The sequence below is a fragment of the Alosa pseudoharengus genome, unplaced genomic scaffold (genome assembly GCF_046254945.1).
Source record: "Alosa pseudoharengus isolate Yale_2024_CS ecotype anadromous, Long Island Sound unplaced genomic scaffold, YU_APseudo_1.1 YU_APseudo_1.1_scf_15, whole genome shotgun sequence".
NCBI classification, from domain to species: Eukaryota; Metazoa; Chordata; class Actinopteri; order Clupeiformes; family Clupeidae; genus Alosa; species Alosa pseudoharengus.
Genome location: NW_027468620.1, coordinates 3,906,459 through 3,933,740, shown reverse-complemented (window position 1 = coordinate 3,933,740; position 27,282 = coordinate 3,906,459). Strand labels below are relative to the sequence as shown.

The window sequence follows — 27,282 nt, the reverse complement described above, 5'->3', positions numbered from 1 at the left end:
ACAGGCGACACGGCGACCTCAGTCGACTACCTTTCCCTCCTTTGCTATCCAATGGATATTCATTGCAAAGCAGACCCCTTCTCGGCGATGCACCGTAAGTTGAAAATATATGTTGAATCAACTAAGTAGGCTATCACAGGAAAAGAGTGTTATTTACTGATGAGTTTAATTTAGCAAGTAAAAGGAAGCAAAAGACGGGGTTACGTTGGCAAAGTATTGCCTATATCAGTACTTTGCACTGAATTAAATAACGTAGCCCTATACATTTCCACTTACTTAATGTTATAACAATAAAACTGTTCCATAACTAAGCTTTTCCGATCGCTTTTGTGGTTCAAAGCGAACGTACCATAGCACATGCTACTTTTATTTTGGCATGGTTTTGCTCAAAGTCTGAGTAAAGTCTATGACAACAGCACCTTCGCTCCAAGTTGCGTAAATGTTTAAATTGAAAGTAGGCTATATGGAATAATCTGGGTTGAATGGACAAACAATGTCCATATTTAAACTGTTGGTTTCATTGAGATTTATGTAACTGGTCATATTCTATTTGAATACCAAGGAAGTAAAATTATAGCCCAAATCATCCCGTGATATAAACGCAGTACAAACAGTAATATAGGTGAATAGGAACATACAGAGATAATATTAAGATAAGAATATTTTCTAATATTTTTGTGTTTTTATGGATAGGAACATACGTCCAATCTCGAGACTTTATTACATTATACAGTTATTATTGTAGACATATCTCGGTCTAAGCCTATGAAGACAGGTCAACGTCAAAGTTTAATTATTAATTCCCAATCATTTCGCTGTAGACTCCACTATGTTTGTAATATGAGTTATCAAAGCTCTTTTTAATTATTTACAGTAATTGTGCGAGGAAATTTAAACAGGTTGAAACATAATATCTGCGACATGTGTTTGGCCGCAGTGGAAGCGAAGGGTAGCCTATACTAAAGGAAAATATTGGCCCTTATGTTTCATTGCTGGCAAAAGAAGGAACTTGATTTAGGCTGATTCTAATTCACCTCGAAAATATAACGTCCATGTTCTTTAAACCCGCCATGGAAAAAGAAACAAAATGATGTTGTATGCTTCTTAAATAGTTTTATTGTATTAATGTATTGTTTTAGGGCCGTATCACATAGTCCTAGCAAAATATATTTTTTTGACTGATAGATGCACGTATGATATTTTTAATAATTGTATTTGAACATTTTATCAGGCTACTTATCCAGTCAATTCAGACTACAGTAGATTTATCTAAGCCAATATATTTAGGCTTAGATAAATCTAAACTCTAAAACTTGGTGGTCATTATAACTTATTTAAACCAATGAAAGGGCATTCATGTCAAGTTAAAGTGTTAAAACATGTTGCTTAAGTCTATAAAACAGAAGGACTGACAGTAGCCTATATGTTAGGCGAGCGCAGGTGTGCCTGCGCCTGTTTGGAACTGTTTTGGTATGACGCACTACACTCTGAAATGTATCTTAGTGTAATGAAAATATCGCATCCTGTTTGTTTTCTATATGTATGTAATGTTATGGTTTCCTCTGTGTGCTGTTGTATCCCATATAGGGCATGGGGGTGTAAACCAGCTAGGGGGGGTGTTTGTGAATGGCAGACCCCTACCTGATGTTGTGAGGCAAAGAATTGTGGAGCTGGCGCACCAAGGGGTCAGACCTTGTGACATCTCCAGACAACTCCGGGTCAGCCATGGTTGTGTCAGCAAAATCCTTGGCAGGTAAGGGAGGAGAATTTGTCAAAAGAAAAAAAAATGTCCCACAAGCGTTCACCGGTAGCTCTCCAAGCATTCTGAACTAAATTAATATTTCATCATAGCACCTGGACATAACACCTCATTTATTGATTAATTGCTGTACATATTTGTAGAAGGTGTAATACTGTCCATAATTCTTACACTGGAAACATTTGGACTGTAGCCTGATGCATGTTCTTTTTGTAAAAGAACAAATGATCAAATTACTTTAGGGTTATTACACTTTTTTATGAAGAATATAGGTCATCCCATATATTGGAGAAGAAGGCATTTTGTATTTTGTTTTCTGTTATCTCCTGAAAGAATATAAATATTCAAGGAATAGTGCACTATATTGTGCACTATGGGGGAAACATTTAGAAGTAATCAAAATAACAAATCGCGACAGTACAATGGCAGAATTCGTTCGAATGGTTACATGTAGAGATGGAGTTGGAGGTACTCAAAATGAGCACTTCAGACGCTCTTCTAGGGCGCTCGTGAACACAGAATGACAAGAGTAGCCTATAATTGTTTTTACAGTAGGTAGGCTAAAGACAAGGGGAGAGTCTCAAGTATAGCCCACTGATTATTGAAATGTCGAACATGGATATAATTCATTTAGCTGCAGTTAACTGCTTGCTGAGCTCAAATCATGTCTTTTCAGATACTATGAGACCGGCAGTATTAAACCCGGAGTTATCGGGGGCTCTAAACCAAAAGTGGCAACTCCCAAAGTTGTGGACAAAATTGCAGACTACAAACGGCAAAATCCAACAATGTTTGCCTGGGAAATACGGGATCGACTTTTGGCCGAGGGTGTCTGCGACAATGACACTGTACCTAGTGTGTCATCCATCAACAGGTAAAATAATTTAAAGCATTTCCCTTGCCGTGTTTTCTGAATAGTAGAATACCATTTCTCACCAGGACTTAACTTGGCAAAGTATCAAAGGTTAAAGACTTTTGAGTGGTGTCTCGGAGAATAATACGATTATGTTGTGATCATTATTGCCGGTGGAGAAATACAAGGCAGACGGCAGCCAGACTTGTGCATTACGCACCAGTAGCCTATGTATTCGAATACGCTTAAACCATCATGTTGAATTATTCGTCTTTGGCTTTATACCTTTAACTGAATGCGATAAATTAATGGCTGTTTATGCGTTAAACGCGAAAGACAGTGGCATATGATCCTTGTACTTGGTGATCTTCATTGTCCAACCCGGGTGGTCTCAAAACTGCAATTCAATCTCAGTGCTTTCCACAGTCACGAGTAGATCTATGGTTGAGACCACGAGAATCACATCTGTCTGCATGAAAACCAATCAATACGCTGTAACCAGATCCAGTAGCGGTGGGAAATACACCACACAGTTGCTCAATATCAGACCACATTGCGTTTGAGAATACATTTTTCACTGTCGCGTCTTGAAGAGTAAATTTAGCCTACTACTGCTGAGACGCCGAGCTATCAAACTGAAACAAAACTGATTACAGCCTTATTACATATGCCTACATATGCTTTCAACTGCATGACATTTAGTGTAGCCTATAACGTTTGAAGCAATATACCTCAGTATAACAAAGCCTACTTTGTTTAATAATAATAGCCTACTACTACTACTACTACTACTACTACTACTATATTATTATTAATAATAATAATAATAATAATAATAATAATAATAATAACAATTAAAACAATAATAATCGTTTTACGTGTTTTGCATTTTTTGTGGTCAGTAGTCCAAATGTTTGTGAGTGTGTTATGCCTTCGTTCATTATATTATTAGTAACATTGCCGGTAGTAAAGACGTTGGTAAATTAGTGCGGGGTTATGAAGGATGTGCAGAAGTGAAATAAATCTCCACTGTCTCATGTGAAAATACACACATGTCTCGGATAGTCGGTAAGAGACAAAAAACGTCAAGGAAGAACAAGGTGAAAAAGTCTTACCTGCAAGAAAGAGAAATTAACTTTGGTTAGGAGGCACTGTTCCATTGAACTAGTCATCAGCATTACATTTTAATGAGCTGAAGAGAGATCATGGGCCTCTCCACGGCAGACATTTCTGTGGAAAAAGTAGAGAAAGGAAAGAGCCTAGAAATTCATTTCATGCACCATGGTTGCTTAAAGAGGGCAATTTGAACAGACTTCAACACATGTATGCATGTGGTAAATTCTAAATATATATTACCTTGGTTTCTGATTATGGTAAAGCTATTCATATGGGAAGCACTAAGGGCTTTGTTAATGTTCAAGAAAAGGTGACTGTGTACTGCAGAAAGAAGATGACGAATCTGTAATGCTGTTATTGTTTCATTTTATGGTATCTCAGTAGTTATTTGTTGTATTAGGGATCTTGACAGAATTACCTAAATGCCTCAAAATGCATAGTAAATGTTGCAAAATGAAATGGAAATCTTGTAAGAATATGAATTTGAAACATATGCTATATATATAAAAATAAGAATCAGGGTCTGTGCAATTGGGAAGTTGACCTCTGCTCTGTTGACATTAGATGATGCCCAAGTTTAAGCGCATTTCCCCCCCATTAATAATGTAAGGTTACACACACAGTAGTGTACAATGTGTCATCAGCACTGGGAGGTCTTAGCCACTCAGCCACCTTCAGTGCATGGTGGTGAAGTCAAGAGCCTAAGTGCCTTTCCAGCATATTGATTCATATTTTAACAGGGGATTTTCTGCAACAGATAAAATCATTAATTCATCCCATTAAAATAGCTTGTTCAATACCAACAACAGCGATCCCAAATAAAGTTTAAGTCCTTGAATTATTTGAAGTCCCTCAAATATGTCATGAGGTCAAATAAATGTTGGGGCTAGATGTTGAAAATTCAAATACAATATTGATGTGGATTGCCCACCCCCATGAGAGTTCTTTGAAGGAAAGTTTTGATACAGATTCAAGAAAGAGCAGAGGTAGTGTCTTCACTTCCCTGAGTGTGTTTAAGTTGTGTTAAAAATAAATATTGTTCAATATGTTGTGCTCTATATACGATTTAAATTAAATTAATACAATGTTCTTGTGGGATTTTGTGGGGGAAAAAGATACTTTTTCCTGCCTGTCACATGTTTTATAATCCTGCTCTTGCATCTGATGTTCCAGGCAGCCTATTCTCAACTTTGTTTTATCCCAGAATCCTTGTCAATAGTTTCATATTCACACCAGTAACTTAGGATGTTTGTCTGAAGCAATGGTTTATCAGTGGCACTTGAGAACTTGTGTCTAAGCTGTCTTTTGGCTTGGAGAGGAGCAGAGGGGAGAAAGCTGAGAGTAAGGAAGGCTGAGGGAGAAAGAAAGGGATAGTCTATTAAAGTGGAGCCAGGTAGAGCCACTGAAGCCCATCATTGAGGTGAATTGATGTGATTTCATGCTTTGTTTGCAAGATCATTCAGACCAAAGTGCAATGAAGATTTTCCCCCATATCACACAATAAAGGCAGAAGGACTTTATCATATTTCCAAACCTGGAATTCCATTTGATTGAATCCACTCTCTCTTGGGGTAGCCCCCCATTCAGCCAATGACACCTGCATTGAGCTGGCCTTAATGCCCCTAGATTGGTTATTTGTGACAGAATCTGGTGTATCTACATTGCAAGGCCCAAAACAACCTTCGAATTTACTCATGTATTGAAGTAAATCACAGTGCATGCACACAATATATGACTGCTGAGCTTCCCCCCTCTCTGTCTCTCTCTTACTCCCGCGAGAGAATGGGATGTTCCGAAAGAGGTATTGATCCAATCCTGGTGATTTTTGCAGGATTATACGGACCAAAGTTCAGCAGCCTTTTCATACATCGCCGGACGGAACAGGAACTCCCCTCAGCACCGCAGGCCACACCATAGGTAAGCAATGGGGCCGGTCACACAGCCATCCAGTCCACATACTAATCAGTGCACTGTTGGAAGTTGTAGGGCATTTTCAGATCATGTAAATGTCATGTATGCTCATGTGTTTGCTTAAGTTTTCAATGTAAGATGACACTGCACTCAGTCTGTTTTAACGGTTTTGATAGAGGATGTTTGAGTATTTGGATAGTCTGAGGATGTTCTTATTCCATGGCTGAGCCTTCTTCCTCTCCCCCAGTCCCCAGCACTGCCTCACCCCCAGTGTCCAGTGCCTCGAATGACCCAGTCGGCTCCTACTCTATCAATGGCATTTTGGGAATCCCCCGTTCCAACGGAGAAAAGAGAAAACGAGAGGATGGTAAGAAAAACACGGATTATTAATATCTGGTTTCTTCCTCACGCCTTCATAGCCCTCTGTATGCGTCATCTTGTGACCCTTCCACAGCTATGCTATATGTGCCATGGTCAGATGGTGAGGGCATGGTATACGATAGCATTTCGATTTACACCAGGAGTAGGTTTTTTATTAATTCTTTGTTATGATGTCAAATTCAGTTGCCAAATACATCATTTAACATCAGACTTATTGAGCGGAATCAAAGTTCCATTTTGTATAGCACAGCACTGAGTACAGCACAAAGAATGCTACAGTATGTTAGTAGACTTTCAGCATTTTGTTTTTGCCATATGGCAAAAACAAAAACCAAACTCTTCTCAAATATGTCTGCAGTGATGTGTTTGCAGAGAGGAGAGCAGAGCAGAAGACGTTAGCCGTCTGATAACAATACTCAATAGAACTCAATTGTTTAGTTTAACCTCAGGAACAAGAGGGCACTGGGGCATGAGAGGGTGCGTTTGACCCTTCTCAAGACAAGCTTGGAGGAGGGGGGCTTTGAAAGAATTTGTCAGGGAAATAACATGGCTTTTTGAACTCACAGAGCGACAAGTCAAAGGCAGGATTTTCTCTCGGTTAGTTAACGAGTGGATGTAGTGCCAGAGGCCTGATGCAGCATTGGTTGGGCAAACAATAGGCTTTTTTTTAATACTGTTGAATTAACATGATTCTAGTGAAAAGAGTTAAACAGGTGCAGGGTGAAATCACTACAGTGACTGAGAAAGGGGGTAAGGTAGTTGGGGATGATTTCTTAAAGCATTTATCAAAGCGGGCCACTTGCTTCTCTTATGTTTCCATTTCTTTAGTTCTCTGGAGTGGCAACCTGGATGGGAGGAAAATAGGATATTGTAAGTGACGTTAGCCACACTTTTTCTTGCTCTCTCTGTCTCTCATAGGCCGCTCCACTCTCTCTGTGTCTGTGTCTGTGTGTGTGTGTGTGTGTGTGTGTGTGTGTGTGTGTGTGTGTGTGTGTGTGTGTGTGTGTGTGTGTGTGTGTGTGTGTGTGTGTGAGTGTGTGTGAGTGAGTGGGGGTTGGTGGTTTGTGTGTGAGAGAGAGAGAGAGAGAGAGAGAGAGAGAGAATGTGTGTGTGACAGAGACTGTGAGTAGGTGTTTATCTTTATTGTTTTTAGGCAATGATTTATGATTTTAATTGGGATTACAAACATTGTAAATTTATAGGCATACAAACTATTATATTATACTGCATAATAAATGGGTTACTGGGTTTACTGTGATAAACAATTAAAATTGCAAAATGTTTTAAACAGAAATAATATCACTGACAGTCTTAAAGTATTTTTAATGATAATAACTAATAATGTTAGTTGATACTGTGGTGGAGGTGGTAGGAGAAATAGCGGTTTTGTTGTCAGAACACAAATATTAAACAACTGTGCCGTCTAAGACTGTGCTTATGAAGACAGTTAGTTAAGATCCTCCCAATTGTGTTACTTACACATAACCTTTTTTTACACAAGAGAAGCTGCGCACCAGAACATCCATTGTTTCATTTTCATAGTATCCCAGCACCCTGGGGCTAAGTGTTATTTAGCATGGCATAGTAGACTATGCTATGCTAGGCTATGATAAGATATGATATGATATGATATGATATGATATGATAAAGAACCCTACAGAAAGTCTTAGGAGAGGTGTACCTGGCTCATATTTTGAAATGGTGTGCTACAGTTGGAGAACAGAGTTTCTGTTCTGCCCAAATCTGCAGTCAGCAGTGCCCTTTAAGAAGAAAAAAACGAGTCTCCATTATAAAGGGGATGTAGAGATAATGTAGTGTGACACGCGTTATGTACACTGGGTCTTCGTAAGCGGAGTTTCAGGGACATAGGTGTCATAAGAGCCATTAATCTGCCATTGTCATGTGTTATTGCAAATTAAAAGTAGCATGTTACACTCGCTAGCTGTGGGTGATGTTGACAGTGGTGAAGAGGGTTGAGGGGATGGGGTAAGGTTAGGGTGGGGTGGGGTGGGGAGTGTAAGGCTCTCTAGATTGGTTCTTTGGGTGGCAATGGCTTCCCACACGTTGAGCATTGTGACATTTAAGAGAATTTGCAATTCTGCAGCGAAAAGCCATTAATTCACAAATTAACATCCCTCCTTCCTCTATCGCTGATGTGCAACCTATCGAAAAGACAAAAGAAATAGCCTAAAGGGGAAGACAGACCTTCTGCCCTATAAAGATTGCTTTATATGTCTAAGAGCAGCTATACCAATTACACTGGCGGATAGAATTCTCCCCAACCTTATTGCTGCTGTAGCACAAATCCAATCTCAATTGATTTCTGTACTTCATTATGATGTGAAATAAAATTCTAATCCTGCCAAAATTATGAATGGCAACAAGGACTAGAATATTTTCACTGAATGAGTCAAATGAGGGCATAGTGTAATTGCTACTTTACTGAGACCCTTACTTCACTGAGACAGACAGTATGTGAATTCCATGATCCCAACACTGAATTCCACGATCCAGACAATGACTGACTCATCGTGACCTTGCTTTGACTGATAAGCAGGTTGGCTTGACCGGACTGGGTCTACCATCTATTTCATCCTAATAATAAATTATGGAGGGTAAAAAGGGCCATATTAGGGAGTAGCAGAAACAAGTTGTCATAAATTTAAGGACAGAAAAAGAACAAGAAATTAGGACGTTTTTATCAAGTGTGAGGTGTGTGTGTGTGTGTGTGTGTGTGTGTGTGTGTAGAGATTGTGCTTTCAAATATATAGCAAGGAATTATTTGATCTTATATAGGACTCTATCAAGATACAGGTAAAGGCAGTATTGTTGAGGTCCAAAGCATGTTTTGCAGGCTCAAATAAAAACATGATTAAAGGAAATAGCCGACGGCTTTTCGCCTAAATCTTACGGCTCTTTTGTGCCAGTGTATCAGTATGGGCCAACTATAAAAAGAAAGCAGAAAAAATATATAATGCATCCAAACCAATAAATGGATCAGCTTTAAAAAAAATTCAATAAGAACATCCCACCAATTCCATCATCATGATCACCTCGGTATAAAAGAGAGCCGGAGATTTGAGAAAGGCCATGGAGCGTAACTGCAAGTGCAGAGGGTGTCAAGGCTTCTTATCAAAGGACACAAAGGTTCAGGGCCCCGCTTCCCAGCTACATCTGCATTCAAGCAGACACAGCCCCCCCCAGCCACCCTGCTGCTGTAAACGATACCACCAGAATCTGTCCAATGTTAAAAGGAATATAAGATTCACACAAAGAGCAATCATGTCTGAGAAAGTCAATTATGAGTCCTGGTGCTGGGGACTAATGGCACACTGCATCACTCGGGTGTAAAAGACGGCGAAACGAGCAGCCAGAGAAAAGGGGGAAACAGGACAGAGAGAGTGAGAAGGAAAGAAAGGAGGAGAAAAATGTATTCATTAAATGGGTTCCAGTACATTGCGTCACAGTTTAGGCACTGTCTGATCAGGCCATGAGAGTGCGGCGGCTGGGCTAGGCTGTAGGTAAAGGAATAAAGGCATCTTGATAGGGAAGGCGGCCGACTCTGAGGGGGCAGAATAGATGAGATGAGGCTTTGCTCACTGTGTTCATTTCTGTCCACTCTGTTGTCTAGCACTGCTAAATTGAATGAATAAGGTGACATAAGAGGAAATGAACAGATCTGGTTGAGCTGCTCTTCTGAGCCCCCCTCCCTCTCTCCCTCTCTCTGTGTCCATATGGTAGTGTTATCTGTGTACAGGCCCTTCTCCATCACACAACTCCTCATAGGAGGATTTTTCTCCAGTTCAACTGAACAGACTTGCTTTACTAGTGGTTAAGTGTACATCATGTTAGTATATAAAGGTATTCCTTAAGCACTGAGAGGGTCTTAAGGTAATGTAGTGTAGATGCAGAATTGCTTAATAATGATCAAGTCAATAATTAACTTGATATAGCAGTCACTGAAAATCTATAGGTGCTGTTTGCTCACATTGTCACCTGTATGAGCCAGATGGCGTTGGAGAAGTCCCATCCTAGAGGAGGCCATGAGTAGGATTGCATTCGCCTCATTTGCCTTTCAAAACGCCCTGCCTCTGTGGCCTTATGTTATCAGCATAGAATAGATCAAAGCCAGCAGGACAGTGCTCCTTTGTTTAAAGGAAGTCACACCTGCCATGGAAAAATAGCAACACAAAATGAAACCAAAATCAATTTAGCTATTAGCTAATTAGTGTCTTACAGTAATAGAAATCCCCCTAAAAAATGGCAAGCACCCATAAAGGGCCATGTGTGATGTCAAGTGAATCACACATTACAGCAAAGTGACAGCTTGTTTCTGTCTTGCAACTACAGGATTTCTCCTTTGGGCTTTGGACTGGCTAGACAGTGTAGGGAGAGCAGTAGGTTTTACAGGGCAAGTTATCTGATCTGAGTGACTGGTGGTCCCTTGGCACAAGGGTACTAATGCAGAGACATGTCACAACAAACACACTGGAGTTTGGCCATGATCGATACAGAAACACCACACACTTCATGCTGACAACACCCAAGCCTGTCTGCTTTTCAGTAGGAAACCTGAAGCCTATGTGCCCGTCAAAACAACAAAAGCGGCATTTGTAACGCAGTCTCAGTCAGTCTCAGTCAGTCAGGAAGTAAATAAAGCTAAATGCATACATACAGGACATCCGATAATGGCCATTATGCATGTGTCTTTGGAAAAGGTCTAGACAGCCTTCACTGACATTTTTCTTCCTTCTCAAAATGGAAATGTATTGTGGGAAGGCTTGTCCCCCACATTCTCCTCAACCTTGTCCTCAGCTGTGCAGGCCCTGCAGGCTCAGGGGGTTTGGGTATGGGAAGCATGCCTCACTACGGTGAATGACAAACGCCTGGTTATTGATCGCATTTTGCACTTAGCCCAGTTGATAGAAAGTAATTAATGACTATTTTCTTCTGTACCAAAGAGCACAATTGAGTTTTATACAGCAGCAACATTCAGTGGCATAAAGAGCCCCAAGGGGGCTGTCTATGAGGAATTCTGCCTCAACTACACACTCATGATGCCAGGAAAAAACACATGCAACCTCACAAGAGATATGAACCAGGAGGGGAGAGAGAAATGACATAAGTTACTGCCACAGTTTGGTCATTAGAATATAGATGAAGAATCTTTTACACACACTCTCACACACATACAGAGAGAGAGAGAGAGAGAGAGAGAGTCCCTCATCCACTTCTCGTTGGATCTATTTCTCCTTTAAAGTCAGGTTCATCCTGTGGCCTCAGTCATTGAAAAAGGTCAAGCTACCGGGTAGAATGGCAATAACGCCCCTGAAATGGTACTTTCAGTGAAACATGATTGATCAATTGAATTCCATAGCAAAGAAAAGTGTGGGATTAAGTAGAGTATTATACGCACAATGAGTTGAGGCATGATGTTCATTTCAAGTTCATTTCGCCTCCCTCCTGCCACCAGATCAGGCAATCAATAGGGCCCTTGCATATCATATATCACCGCTCTCTCGGCAAGGGGAGAACATAATCTGCTGCAAATTTAGAATGACAGATTTGTAAGGGAGCTAAAGCCCCAAACTGCCAGGGCTGTGCGCCGGGGACGCCGCAGACAAGCCTGCTGGGGCTGCTGTGCTTCCAGGCGCTCCGCCTGCTACGCCTGCTCCACCTGCTCCGCCTGGAGCTTTCCTGGAGGGCTTTTTGTTCCTGGATAGAGAAAGCAAATTGAGGAGAGGGACAAGAGGAGAAGCCCCACGCACTTGTTTTAACAAGGTGATGGGTCAGAAGCTTGGGGGTGGGGGGGGGGGGGCGCTAGAATGCTCATTTGTTTAAAGAGTGTGACTTGAGGAAAGGCATGAGCTAGCAGCCCTCTCTCAAGGTAATTGTATTCATCGTTGGATCGGCCCCCATCTTTTTCCCAGGAAAGCAATCTTAAAGTGAAAGCAGAATTACATTCTAAAGGAAATTGTCCCTTTAAATAATAGCCCTGTATTTCCACCAGCACTGCGTAGGAAATGAGAAAAGCCTGTAATCGCTACTGCTCTCCAGAGCTAAAACACACGCTCTTCCCAACAAGTATATATTTGCACTGAAGGTAATCCATCAATTACTGCAGACCTATCACATCATGACGGTGCTGATGCTGTGTGAGGATGGGGGAGGTGGAGAATTCTCTGCCTCTCTCCCTTCCTGCCTCTCGCTCACTCACTTACAGTACTCACTCCACAATCTCACCAGGGTTTGCTCTTTTGTGTCTTTCTGCAGCCATTAGGGTCTGTTTGAAGCTAGTGCTGGCTGAATTTGAGCTGATATATTCCAATCTCCCAGCCCTCCCCTCCACAGCTAGCTGGTACTTAGAGGAGCTCTAGATTCAGCTGAGTGAGTATGTGGACGGGAGGGGGTGGGGGGGGGGGGGGTGGAGAGGGGGTAGGGGAGGGAGCATTGAGTCGGCCCCGGGGGTTTGGGATGCCAGGATGGGGGGGTATGTGGGTTGTGGGGGTGGGGATGCAGAGCGCATGGTACTAGCATGTGGACCTGTCACTCTCTCTTCTCCTAGATGGTTCTGATGGGTCGGGGCCAAACAGCGATTCTCAGGGCAGCGTGGAGAGTTTACGGAAGCACCTGAGGGCGGACGCGTTCACCCAACAGCAGCTGGAGGCTCTGGACCGGGTGTTTGAGCGGCCATCTTACCCAGACGTCTTCCCCTCATCGGAGCACGTCAAACCAGAGCAGGTCAGTAAAGCGTCAGCTACACTGACCCACTATCCTCAATCCACCAATCCACTCATCCAAGATATTTAAGAGGGTCAGAACAACAAACCTTCAAATAAAAAAACCCTTAAAATGTTTTCAGTGTTATGAAGACTGGCATCATTTAAATGTATACTCTTGCACTTCTGCAACTAATTGAGAATATCTCATAATAGTTGACAATGTATGCTCAATTTCAATTAATGAAGGTTTTGAAGGAAACTCATTCACACATAATATGAAAATATTAAATATCAAAAACCACAGACTGATTGCATGGACTAATTGTGGACAAAATAAGACGTGTCAAAATAGGATGTGTAAATAAAAAGCCTTCTTTAAAAGAAGTGGACCACAGTGGTTAACCTTTATTTACTTTCATTAGACTTGTAAACAACGAGAGACTATTCATTTTCCATTGAAACTACTGGAGGCCCATAAAGAAAAAGCAGTGGCCTAATTGAGTTCATTTCAATTTCTGTCCAATCACAGAGCATTACACTGGTGATAAATCAGGGGGACAGGCCTCACCCTTAGTAGAGGGCCTAATTTGCAGCTAATTACAAAACTGATTTCTACTGGAAGATCAATACCAAAATGAATTGGAAATGACTTGCAATCACAAAGAGAAGAAGAGAAAGTATTTTTAAAAGCAAAGAAAGAGGCTTGGCGTTCAGAGTGAGAAAGAAAAAAACGCTCCAGGAATTGCCTAGAAAATCTGTTTTAATTTGATGTGGTATTAATCACACTGCATTCCCCCTTTTATTGGCCCTTCCACCCCCCAGCCCCTCATCCCCCTTTTTCCTTTTTAACTCTTGAAAGGGCGGATCTATTAGCCCATGTCTGGTGTCTGCAGAAAGGGTATTAAAAAGCCATTTTGGAAATGCAAAACTCAATGGGTTCACCCCTCCCACACTTCTGCCAGCCATTTGGTCATCCCTTTCAGATCCACACTCTGTTGCCCCACACCCAACCTGTCCCCGCATGAGAAAATGGCTGCCGTGCATCTGAGGCCCAGTGGAACAGAAGAGGGGCATCCGCCCGTTTGCCAGAGAACAGTTGTAGGGGACAATCAGAGTTTATCTAGAATAAAAAAAGACAAGACTGGGGTCACCGGATTTCCCTGTGGGACAAGGGCCCTTTTGAGGTGCACAGATGTGAGTGCACTCTCTCTCTCTCACACACACACACACACACACACACACACACACACACCATGCACATATAGACAGGCACATTATGCACACAAACACACTCACACATACATTGTGTTTACACACATCTACAGAATTCTAATCCGTATTGCAAAAACTGAAATTATTGTGCACATACTGATGTGTACATAAACATGCATTCAAATACACCAGGTCTAACTGAGGGGAAAATTAACATAATTATTTAGGTATTTTATAATTTGCACAATCTTGCCAAAATGTTTAAATTAATATTTAAATATTAATATTTAAAAACATACAAAACAACTTTACAAAAAGCATATAAAAAATCAGCAATCTACAAAATATACCTGTGTTACCCTGAGTATTTTTTAAACAGACATTAAAAATAAACATTTAATCAGAGACAATTTAGTTCTTTTATTTTCGGTAAGACGGCAAGGTTGACTTCTTCCGTCTTTTCCAAACAAATGTCCCCTCTGTAACAAAGGCTGAATGTTTCCTCCCTTGGCTGGTCAGGGGGATGACTGCAGTCAGGCACAAAGGAGCAGCTGACGGCCAGCTTTTCACTGGGCTCCAAATCTGCTCCCTTCCCTGTGCGCAGCCCTAATGCATTCAGCCCTCTCCTGCCCTGTGCCTTTCTGCGGAAATATACACACATTAGTGTCTCTTTACACTAGACAGGGAATTTGGGGGAGTGGGAGGCAGTGGGTGGAAGTTTAGTGCATATTACCAATTCCTTTCCAAGTGTTTGAAGTTTCCAACCTCCCTTGTTGGCAGGCTAACGAATACTCACTACCAGCACTGAACCCCGGACTGGACGAGGTCAAGCCCAGTCTGTCGACCAGCGCCAGCTCTGACCTGGGCTCCAGTGTGTCACAAAGCTACCCTGTAGTGACAGGTAAGACCCATGAGGCCCTGTGCCCACATCAACTGCTGCCTAGCGGTCCACAAGGCCACAAGGTGTTCAAAATGTTTCCTAAATGAGAGAATGAGGTACAAATATGCACTGGAGGGCTTCGGGTCAGGAATATTGATCTAACAGGAGTTTGTGTGGTAGTGAGGTACATGTGCAGATGCAGTGTAAGGGGCAGTGTTTGTCTCTCTAGAGGGTGTTGGTATAAGAATTGATTACTTTTGGGGTTCATGTAGTCGCCAGAACATGACAGAGTTCAAGAGGCATTGATATAACACTGTGTTTACCGGTAAATAGGATAGGCTAGTAGTTCACTGAGTGGCTCTGTAAACACTGTAAACTCAGGGGCATATCTTGAAGAGTATGAACTGCACCTTTAAGCTGGCTGCCACTCTGGATGTTTTTTAGCTGCTCACTAAGCTGCCATGCTTTTCATCTCTTGTCTGCTGATTTTGTTCTGACCTGCCTAATGGCAGAGCTAATTGAAATATTGTTTCATTTGAGCTGCTGTTATTACCAAGCAGAAGGTTAAGTTTACTGATAGCCAACTGTCAGGGTTGAGATTAATACACCGAGCTTTTAATAAAATTCATAATTATGCAGGAGCCATCAAAGCCAATGAGTGTGTGTGGGCGGAGGACAGGATGATTGAAAATTGCAATGGCCCTTCTCAAATGATAGCCAAGTGAGCACTAGGCCAAAAGAATAGGCTTTTTTCTCATTAATATGTGGGAGGTAAGTTTCCCCTGCCCTGAGAGTTGGGCCTCATGAGAAGAAAGGTGTGTTTTTGTGCTTTGTGTGCGAGCGGGCAGCTCCCTCGTGGCAGGTGGCCTTTCTTGCACCTGGGCCGGGCTCCTCGGGGGGTCCCAGGCCGGAGCAGCGCACGCCTCACTGGGCAGGAGGAAATAAAAACTTCCTTTGCTGAAAAAAGAGTTTGCTCTTCTAAATGCTTCGACATATTTTTAGCATACTGCCATTGATAATGTCAGATAAACAGAAACAAATTTATTTTATAGCTTTGTTTTAAAACGCAGGTATATTTCTTGTTATATCATAGGTAGAAATTATTGTTATTCTTTTTAACAGAATCATCAAGTTTTTTTTTAGCCTGTTAGTTAGCAGATAATTGTCTATTTAATCTGGTGGGTTTGTAGAGGAGAAATGCAGTGTAATGTAGTGTCTGTGGAAAAACGGTTGTGTATTGCTTTTCAAGCGTGTGATAAACTCTGGAATAAGGATGGTGTATAGAAAGCATTTAACTATTCTCCACATTTAGAGTGAGATCCAATTGTGAATAAATTATGCCTTTATGCTAAAGATTATGTTTGTTCCATGTTTTCTCAGGCCAATTAAATTCATGCAGTCATTGATCTGGTTGATTTTATGTCGCAAGATTTGCATAATCTATTAAAAATGAATGATTAATGAACTCTTCAGTGCAAACAGAAATTGGAAGTGTAAGGACACTGCTCAGGCGGCTGGACGCATGCTTCTGTGTCCCCTGTTCCTCGTAGTAGAGCTGAGCTACCTGTGTAACAGGCAGGCAGAAATGAGAGAGGGCTTTAGCGCACGGTGTGTATCAAGGAGACGTAGTCATTGGAGACCTCTGTCTGTTTTAAGAATAATTTGCCCTCCCCCCTGTAATGTTATTTCTAACATATATCATTGAGATCTCTTTGATCTCTCAAAGGCAAAAGAACATCTCCGATGTCTCTGGTGCTTTTTATACCCTCATATTTTTACTTGAATTGCTCTTCAGGAGCATTTGGATAACAACACCTGCATATTTCTGCTGCTTTCTTAGAATTTACATGAAAGCCATTTAGGTGCAGTGAGCTATTCAAAATACTTATTTTCTGGCACCGGTTTTCTTTTTTTGCGTTCATTTTGATGGTGGGACAAAGAGGCTCGTTCATGTGGCCCTGCCTCAGCAGTTTGCATTCCTCCCTCTCCTTGTGTATGAACAGCAGAGGAGCACCATGTCATGCTTTATTCAAGCCTACAGAAAGGACCTGGATGGACTCCAGAATATGAGTCTTGTTTTAAAAGGGCGTTTTGCACATACCTTCGCAATGAATTGCCACTCAGGATTCCGAGGCTCCTGCCCCGCTGAGCACCATAATCAGAGTCTTCCTGGTGCCAGTGGGATGGCCCAGTGTAAATGGGCACCCCTCTGTGGGCCTGAAAACCTGAACAGGTGCTGAAGGGCTCTCCCTGGCTGGGAATCTTCAGACGAATGGCAGAATAGAGGGAGCAGTCTGGCTCTGTGAGAGCATCGGAGTTCCGTGTGTCCCGTACTTTTCTCCGCTTGCTGAGGGTCCGTGTAAGTAAAGAAGGAGACGTGCAGTACGCTGTGCTTGAGAAGAATAGGTTGCTTTGTGTTGGCTAGAGCCTGCCAGTGATTTGCAGCTGAAATATATCCGAAGGAGAGCCTTTTTACTTAAGTGTGGCCCTGCTATTCTCCAGCGAACAGCAAACAACAAGCAGCCACCTAACCTGTGTGTGGTGGCCCTCTGACAAACTGCCTGTGTCTCTGGACAAGCGGAGGGCCACAGGCGCCCGACAAATGAAATTAATGTTTGGCTTGTTCTCACAATCGCAAGCTAACCTTTGAGTACACGTTTGGTTATTAATGACTTTTACTTGGGTCCAAACATTCTTTACTTAGTCATAATTAATTGTGAAGGAGCCTATTTTCCCAGCCAGTGATAAATTGCTACTTTGTGAATGTAGAAAATTGAGGTTAATGGTTGTTAGTAGCTGTTTTTGGTTCATCCAGATGCAGAATTTAGTAATTCTATCCCCTAAAGACGACAGTGCAGGTGACTTTGCTCCACTGGTTCCATATAAAAAGGGAAGGTCGTTTGACTTATTTTTTCTCCCTGAGTTTGAGAGAAGCCTTGCAGAGGTGGGGAAGACAGAAGTGGAGGACTCTATATCCTGCGTGCTCCATGTCCAGATGTGTTTTGTTGGGAGCGCCTCCTCCAAGACCAAGTGTTTATCCTCCATCTCAGCCATCAGCGGTCTGACAGGCCTGGGGCGCACGGCTCCGGCTCGTCTCTGGGACAATAAGAAACAGCACTTTTGATTAGTTTGGAAGTTCAGTGGGCTTGAACACGCCGGAGCCAGTGTGCGAGTGAAGTGTCTCCGTTTGTTTGACAACGGCTGCGTGGGCTGTGTGAAAACAGGAGCCTAATTCCACTTTCTCACTCCTCCAAGCCTTTATTGGCCTCCAGGGCTTTATCTGGAAGTGCTGCTTTATAGCAGTCATTTTCCTCATACAATGCAGTCATTGGGGATTGTCTGCTGACTTTATTTGTCCACTTAACCCTTTGTTGTGTGCAGTATTGTTGCTAAGCATTATGCTTTATGTAATAGCTGGAGGCAGACAGAAAATGATTGTGTCCATAATCATCCATCTTCCATAATCTTGCTAGTGTAGGTCATTTTGCGTAGTAAAAAGGGATGTGGATCCTGTAATTGATTTGTGTTTGTGTGTGTGTGTGTGTGTGTGTGTGTGTGTGTGTGTGTGCCTCTCTGTGTCTGTGTGTTTGCCTGTGTGTGTGTGTGTGTGTGTGTGTGTGTGTGTGTGTGTGTGTGTGTGTGTGTGTGTGTGTGTGTGTGTGTGTGTGTGTGTGTGTGTGTGTGTTTGTGTGTGTGTGTGTGTGTGTGTATGGGGAAGGGAAGCCAGTTAAGTTGGACGATTTCCTGGCATCTGAAAAGGGTTGTCAGGATTGTATCCAACATAAAAGGAGCCCTTATCTTAATGAGGAATCTCAACACACAGTTCAGTTGTAAAACAACAATAGTTGGGAGGCAGCTAATGAGGCTATCATGGTGCTGGGTGAGCTATCCCAGCGGACAACACTAACAGAACTGGATGGAAAAACACTCTCTCCTACTCATTACATGGGTTGCAGTAGCAAATGCGACAAAATGAAAAATGTCAAGGCTCATAAGACATTTTAAATTAAGGTTTTTCTGCTGTGGGTGTTTCTTGTTTTGCACAGACATTGTTTTATCTGTAAACCTGTGGGAAATCTGGCCATATATTTGAATCTGATGGATTTCCCCAGCAACAATGAGGTGATTTATAGGAAGAGATGCATCATGTACTGTGCTAAAATACATGTAGAATAGAATTATTTCAGTAAATCATAGCTCAGAAAATGAAGATACAGTTTGTAATATTTAGACTCATTATACAAGGATGCTTCCAGTAGAAATTTGAACTACCCAGATATAGTGCTATAGTCATTTGAAAAGTAATGTAAGAGGATCTGTCCTGGCCAACATTATTAATATATCTCTCACAGCTTGGTCAATAACAGGTCATCAATTTACAATGTATGCATTTTTATATTATGGATTACTTTATAAGAATTTAAACCCTATTTTAGTTGGCATTATATGTAGTGTTGTATATAGACTATACACCTGCAGGGCCGTGTGACTGTGAGTGTATGCAGATGTGGATGTGTCTGTGTGTCTCTTTGTGTGTGTGTGTGTGTGTGTGTGTGTGTGTGTGTGTATGTGTGTGATTATGTGATTATTCAGTGAGGCCTCTGCCCTCAAAATGACCCTTTGACTCCTGTTCGCTTATCAGAAGCTTGTCACAGGTCAGAAATGCACACTCTGTGGCTTACACTTATTGGCTTACTGTGAACAAATTCCTCCGGGTTTGAATGATTCCCCTAACAACGTGTATGTGACCAAATGCTCCTGCAATCCTCTGAAACATGCAATTAGATTAGAGTCAAAAGCAGACAATCAGAGGCTGCATTGCACTTTTCATGTAAACAAATTCACATTCAAACAAATTTGTTCAAAATTTGTTCATAAATCTAAACTGCATGAGCACTTTTTATTTTGTGATCAATCAATCCCATTATTCATAATTCATTTTGTGTGTTTGTGTCCATGTATGTGGTATGTTTGCATGTTTGTGTGTGTGTGTGTGTGAACACGTCTGTCCGTGTGGGTGTGACTGTGGCTGTGCGCTGTGTTGTGTGTCTGGGTTCTTGTTCCATTCTTCACCTGGCAGAGTCGAATCCGTCCTCGGTGTGTGTAAAGCAGGAGCCCCACGAGGCTTCTCTGGCCCCCTTCACCCCCTCCTCCCTGGCAGCAGTGGGCCTAGCTGAGCTCCTGCCCTTCCAGCCCAGCGTGTCAGTAGAGGCCTCCACCCCCTGCTGTGCTGCCTATGCCCACCATGGCCCCGGCTACGGCCAGTATGCCAGCCAGCCTATTATAGCAGGTACAGCCTCCACCCCAAAGCACTGAGCTCTGCCCTGCGCTGGAACGGGAGAGACCGCAAGCTAACCCTGTTTCAGACTATTGAATGAACAAATGTTTGTCGCTGTCTATTGAAGTTAATTGTTTTTTCGTTTTACATTTTGGATGTTTGTTCAAAAACGATATTTTGAATGTTTGATCTGAAGTTCATTTTTTTGGGGGTTGTTTCAAGAACACCCCAAACACAATTTCTGGATGCTCCTCACAAAAAATGCGAGGGGTCAGATCACAGGCTTTCATGTTATCAGCCAAATCCCATCATGCACTGTGCTTTCAAACTATGTGCGCTTGGTATTATACAAACAGCCTGCGACTTTGACCGCCTGCCTCGCTAATGACCACCAAACCACTATTCCCCTCTCGGACCCATCCACCCGCCCCCCCCCCTCCCGCACCCACCCACACTGGCCCTCCTAACAATGACACAGGGCCCTCTGAAGCCTGAGCCCAGAGCCGCCATGGGGCCTACGTGCCTCAAAACCAGCCAGGCCAGCCAGGATAGGCGGCCGTCAGACCCAATTACAGGGGCTGAATGTGGAGAGCTAGTGCTGCTTTTAGCCCCTAAATGACGGCAGAGTGTTTGAGTATAGCCAACAGCGCAGCGAGGCTGCAGAGTGCACTGTATGGCTCTGTTCTGCTACCGCCGCTGAATGCGTGAGTCACTCGGGCCATCTGTGATGTTTATGGAAAAGGGGATTGAAGGATGAAAAACGTGAACTGTGCAATTAGGGGCAATGGGTCTGTGGTGCAACTTCAGTGAAGCCATTTATGGAGTGCTGGACTTGGGTGTCAACCTGAGGTTGAATCTGGATACGGCACTCTGGATTATAGTTGCTCTTCTGGGTTATTTACTGTCCCCCAAGTTACAGTGGTGTGCTGTTTTCTCATTTCTAAGAATTTGCCACATTAACAGAGCTGAGATATATTAAGAGAGTTCAATGAATTCTATAATTTCTGATATGTGTGTTAGCCTATTTAAAAATGTGAAGCAGTTGATTTCTTACTGTAATATTTTCTCCATGTGTTTCAACATGTAAAGATCGTTTGTAAATACCCATATTTTGTTGCGCAAAATATGCTTTCTTTATTTTAAAAGAATGTGAAGAAAAAAATAGTGAATGAATGCTTTAGTATTTCTGTAACTGCTGTCACTGATGAAGTGTAACTTTTGTCGAGGTGTTTTGTACAGTTACATTTCCTAACCACTCTGCCTTTGTCCCCTCAGGTCGTGACATGGCGAGCACCACTTTACCGGGATACCCTCCCCATGTACCCCCCACCGGCCAGGGCAGCTACCCCACTTCAACCCTTGCTGGAATGGTGCCTGGTAAGTGACATTATGTTTTTATGGTGTCATTAAATTTAAGACAGGTCGTAACATTTTGAGTGTGTAGTTCTCACCCACAAACTGTCTTTAGGAAACCTGAGGACAATCAAATCCCAACATGTGCTCCTTAAAGATGTGCTCATCAAAGTCATAATAATGGCACAAACTCACTGACAAAATGACCTCCATAATCCATCCTAATGCACAACTATAAGCACTCAGTTAGTTTTTCATTATTTCATCACTTCAATTAACTATGATATCTTTGTTCTGAAAACAATCAGTGTCATAAGAAGAGAGGTAGAGGACATGGTATGTTGTGAGGATATAGTCAAAAGATAAGCAGGCAGAGGACAGATGTTGACTGGTGATGAGAAACTGCTTTTGCACTGGGCTACCACAACATGACCAGAGAGAATCTTTCGCTTCAGACCCCTGTGGACATCTGTGTGGTTGCTTGCGTTGGCTGGCGAGGACATTTAACATACTCAATAAGCAATCAGTGGCGAGGATATAGGACAGTTCCTCTTAGCTCCGCTCGGGCACCAGGGCTCATTATCCCAGTGTGTGGGACGGCTCTCCCGGGCCGTCGATAAACACAGCTCCCATCCTGCGCCGTGCTGCGGAGCGTATCTCTTTCCCCTCTACTTAACCTGCAGTTCAGGTTCACAGCAAACAGTTAAGGGTCACAAAACAGAGGCTGGGAAGGGCTGTAAATATTTAAATCACTATCTCTCTGAGGGACATGGCTTGAGTTTCACTGCGAGCCCGCAAGGATGCAATCTGGCAGCCGGCTGGATACCCTCTCCCAAATCAACAACAACAACAACAACAATGACCCAAACAACATAAGCACACATGCTCAACCCTGATGCTACTCTCAGATTAGCCTGGAATGCTCTGCTCGGCTTTCACTGTGTAAAGGCCACCACAGTCTTCTTAACAGCTCATGGGATACTGCCAGACAGAAAAAAAATCAACAACTTGTGAAGGAGTATATGGAGGCATATAGAGAGGAGACTGTACCACCAGTATTTTACATCAGCGCAGAAGAAAGGATTTGCCCACCCCTCCACCTCCTCTCCCCCGTCACCCTTGAGTGGTTCAGCTGGATTCAACCTTTCAATGTGACCGTGGTCCCAGCAAACATGTGTACTTCACTCACCAATTTAATTGCCTGACAGCTTTCATTTGTTATGGCAAAATATCTTTACATATACATAAAATGTGTGTTTCATCCCAGATACATTTTCTGTGGTCACACACACCAAGAGATTCCTGAATGCTACCACCACAGGTTTTTTTTTCTTCTGGACATCCATCAGCCTCAGAATGGTTAGGATTTAGTGACAGACCTCAAAAACTGTTAAAGCAGAAGCCATTCCTCAGCAGGTTCATCTAGGAGCCAGTCTTTATTGTCTCATAAAAGAGAAGCGTGCTGGGACCAACAGCATTGCTCACTGACACCCTCCCTGCCTGCTGCCTGACACTATAGTGCTGAATAAGAAAAAAAGCATGGAAGCAAGGATCCATTGGGCTTTTCATTTAAGTCCTCCAGTAAGGTTTTGGTTAAAGTGTCAACTAAAGTCATACAAAAGGGGAAAAGACAGAAATAAAAAAGTTTGAAAAATGAACAAATATATTCAGCCTATTACAATCTTGCATCTTGTGGGGGCCACAAAATCATTGTCATCTAGTCTATCTAAAGTCCTGACCCGTAAAGACCTACATACCTGAACAATACAAATACTAAACAAACACTTGTATCCCGAGATTATTTGGAACTAATATTGAGAGGAAAATGAAGAATAACTAGGCTTACATCTTTGTTGTGTCTGGTTTTTTTTTTAGGAAGTGATTTTTCTGGAAATCCGTACTCCCATCCACAGTATACAACATACAATGAAGCATGGCGGTTCAGCAATCCAGCATTACTAAGTAAGTAACAGTCCTTTTTTTGTTACCAAAATAATTGGTATTGTTTGTATTCTGTGTAATAATTGGTCAAATAAAAGGTAGCCATGTACTGCAGGGGTCTCAAACTCAAATGAGCTGGGGGCCACTTCTGCCAATGTCATCTGAATGGAGGGCCACATCAGTGTTAAAGAATAATACAAAAAAGAATGGCTATTTCCTAAAATGCAATGTTTTTTTTCAAATACTGTATTTTCAAACACAAAACTACAAACAGAAAGTGCAAGTATTATTTATCTATTTTTAGACACCTGTGCTAGCAACCTTGTAGCTTCTAAATAAAATAATGATCAAATAAATATTAATACAAACAAAAAACAAACAAAAAAGCATAAAAAACAGGTAGACCTATGTGTGTGTTTCACACCAAATAAAAATATTTTCCTCTTTTTTCCACTTTTTTAAACCTGGCAATAGGCGTCAGGGTTAAGAAAGCAGCACCATTGGATTTTTATATAAAAAATTCAAAAGGCCATGGCTTGAAAGTGGTCAGAGATAAAGTCCTACTGTAAATGTAAAAATCTTTGAGTATAAACAAAAGTTTATGAAGGGGGTACATTTACCCATCTAATTTGCCACTGGATGGTAAGCACCTCGAATGATGCACCTTTCAGTAAATACTGGATGAACATATTTGAGTAGGTTTACTTTCTTTTTTGTCATATTACCCACATAACAATTAACAGGAAAACAACTAAGATGTAGGCCTATACCAACAATAGTAAACTATTACTGGCCTATAACCACAAGGCTTACAATAAACCTGGTCAAATCAGTTCCTATCGAGGGTGACTTTGTAGTTCTTCAGAGCGCTATTTCTACTAGCCCTGCTGTCTGTACCACGTCCATTACGGATACTATCATCACGATTACCACTGCAACCTCCGAGCTATGTTGGGCAGAGGGTCGAAATAAGCATGGTAGCCTATGCTTAGTGGAGACCGTCGCATACACGTAAAGATGCACCTCCATTCATAGACGCACCGTGACTATCACTGTCAATAGACGATCGATCATAATCTCCAAAAGGATATTCTCCTTCAGAATCAGAATAGGTGAATAACATAGCCTACTTAAGACTTCATCACACGTGAACGTTTTTCAACATTTGGTGTAGGCCTATTTCTGCTTCAATTTGTGCAAAACTATGGCCTGCATCGCGTCATTACAAATGCATGTCTTCGTGTTTCTCGCGTGTAATACAAGTATTTCCTGAAAACTTTATGCAGCGATTTTGGGTTTGAATCAAGCTCTGGATGTTTAGCAAATAATGGAGGAGAGTAGCCTACAAATGAAATTTGTCACCGTACTTGGGTCTATCGTCTATTTTAATCAGTATCGTTGTTTGTCGCAATTAAAAATACCCTCAAGGGCCTGATAACATTATTATTTTGACATACGTCGCGGGCCAGAATTGGGCCGGACGCGGGCCGATTTGGCCCGCGGGCCGGGAGTTTGAGACCCCTGATGTACTGTCATCCTTTAGGATTTTAGATGATCAAATCAGCCACTTCTGTCTTTGACATACAGTAGCTCCTGTAAGGTATTCTCATGGGAACTGATGGCCATAATCTCACTGTCTGTTTCAGCTCCACATTTTGCTGTCTCAAACGGTGCGCTCTTCTGTTAACTTCCAGGTTCCCCTTATTATTATAGTGCCGCATCCCGGGGCTCCGCGCCGCCCACTGCTGCCACTGCGTATGACCGCCACTAGTTACCATGGAAACCAAATCAAACTGAAGGACCATGGCGGAGGTCTCCATATCGCACCAGTCTGAATGGTGTTAAAGACAAAGACAATGGCTCCAAAAGTAACCAGTTCAAGGGGGAAACCACTGGATCAAGGGGATCAGCTGATGATGGAGATCCACACCCACTGAAGTCCCCTCCCCGGACCTGCAGAGCACTCAAAACATCAGGCGCCGTTCTCGTTTTCAACGAAGACCTGACGATTTCCACAGGGAACTTTGAAAGAGTATATAAATATATATATATATATATATATATAAATATATATATATATAAAACACACTATAAGAAAAAGTGAAGACAGTGTGAAGATTACAAAGTAACAATTGATGTGTTTTTAAATGGTTTTCTTTGCTATTTCTTCTCATGAATCAACACATTCCTGACCATGACTAACATCAACTTATCGATGCTTATTGAGGCCTGTGCCGGCTAATGCCAATGTCCCACTACTATATGAAGAACCCCACACAGCACCCCACAGCAGTCATATGCCAGAACAGTACAGAGACAGTAACTTACAGGGCTGCACACATGTACTGCTCTCACCGTGCCCATGCAGAAAAACACAATGTGCAAGTGTGAGTCTGGAACAACGGACATGAACTTTCTGTGATACACAATCAGATGTAAAATATATATATATATATATATATATATATATATATATATATATATATATATATATATATATATATATATATGTATATAAAATAAAAGTATTAAAATGTCAGAGGAAACCATGATTCACCATGGACCTAACAGAACTTAAGATAATTTCTTTAAATTATTATTTGCTTTTTTGTGATGTATGAAAATTTCTATCAATGTGCAGAATTGTTTCTTTACAGCGTCTTTTATATTTTATAAACACAGAAAAATATACAAGTCCATGCAATATCATTCTTTGCTCTTTTTTTGCACTATATCTGTGTTTGTGATTTCACAAGGTTTCTTACTAAAGACCAAGCAAAGACATTCAACCATCATCAGCTAATACTCTCCAGGATTATTAGTATCATATCATGACATTCAGAAACCTCAAATTATTATATATATTTTTTTTTTGTGAGCACAAAGCAGTTTTACATTATTTCCAGATAAAACTATCAACCTGAATGATGCCGTCATGTCAGTCTTGTCTATCACATTCCATTATTCAGAACAATACACTTTTGATATAATATGCGCCTCATTTGTTTTTATTATAATACGTCTTTTAGCAAAATCATTAGCAATGTTGTGACTTTGACTATTGCCTCACAACTTTACTTTGAAATATAAGGTCAATAAATGGGCCCTATAAAAAGACAGGTTTATAAGAACATTCAATGTTGTTATCGTCTTTCTGTTTAACACTAAAAGCAAAACATTCAAGGGAGGTAATTAAAAAGGCTCATATACTCCAGGAAATGTAAATGAATGTACTTTTTACCACATTTGCCAAAGACTTAGTTTGATATTTAATATTTTATTTGCAGTATATGTATGCATTAATAAAGCAGTATTATGTTAGTTGTCAATGAAATTGTATGTGGTACGTCGAGGCAAACGTTTCTCATAATGCATAACTTAAACTGTAATCAAGAAAGCAAATTCAACCGTTTAATGTTACATCATCAGCTTTAAATTGCCACTCTGTCAAATGATTTCTGTAAGATGTGAAGACAATTCTTCTATGTAAATAAGATCACCTGACACTTGACCATTGCAGAATCATACTAATTTACTGGTTGCATTTGTAGATAAAATAATTATAAAACATTACACACTTTGTACTTTTTTAAAAAGTACAAAAGTAACATCATCATAATGAGAATGGTGTTTTCGGTTTCAAACACATGAAAGTTTGTATGTATGTTGCTTTTTCTGTTCTCTGTTCTCATCATGTTTAAGTCACTATGCAAATTGAGTAAAATGGCTTTGTGCACATCTACCCACTGCAGAATTCCACCATTTGCTAACAAAGATCTGACTGATGAATGGGGTGTCAGATTAGCAGGCAGTGCAAGCCTGTGACGAGCTACCTGCTAAAACAGAGGACAGGATTACTCAGCGGCATCTAGGCCT

General features: G+C 41.5%; 1 protein-coding gene across 3 annotated transcripts; it reads left to right on the top strand.

The window, feature by feature from the left end:
- Window positions 1-42: 42 nt before the first annotated feature.
- pax2a (paired box 2a) lies at window positions 43-25,241 on the top strand. 3 transcript variants are annotated; one of them, XM_076286501.1, is made up of 12 exons: window positions 52-94; window positions 175-177; window positions 1,588-1,753; window positions 2,436-2,633; window positions 5,560-5,645; window positions 5,887-6,006; window positions 6,849-6,890; window positions 12,586-12,761; window positions 14,735-14,855; window positions 21,388-21,489; window positions 23,341-23,427; window positions 25,120-25,241. In XM_076286501.1, the coding sequence occupies exons 1-12, from the start codon at window positions 52-54 to the stop codon at window positions 25,239-25,241; spliced, it is 1,266 nt and encodes a 421-aa protein (XP_076142616.1). The 3 variants fall into 3 exon arrangements, with proteins under 3 accessions (XP_076142618.1, XP_076142616.1, XP_076142617.1); XM_076286503.1 differs by lacking the exon at window positions 6,849-6,890 and having other exon boundaries at window positions 43-94; window positions 25,101-25,177; XM_076286502.1 differs by lacking the exon at window positions 6,849-6,890.
- The last annotated feature ends 2,041 nt before the right edge of the window (window positions 25,242-27,282 follow it).

Excerpts from the sequence above, each read along its gene's own strand:
- pax2a (XM_076286501.1), top strand. The coding sequence starts at position 52 with ATGGATATTCATTGCAAAGCAGACCCCTTCTCGGCGATGCACC. Across the intron at positions 12,762-14,734 it reads AGCACGTCAAACCAGAGCAG|GCTAACGAATACTCACTACC; the intron begins GTCAGTAAAGCG and ends CCTTGTTGGCAG. Across the intron at positions 21,490-23,340 it reads CCTTGCTGGAATGGTGCCTG|GAAGTGATTTTTCTGGAAAT; the intron begins GTAAGTGACATT and ends TTTTTTTTTTAG.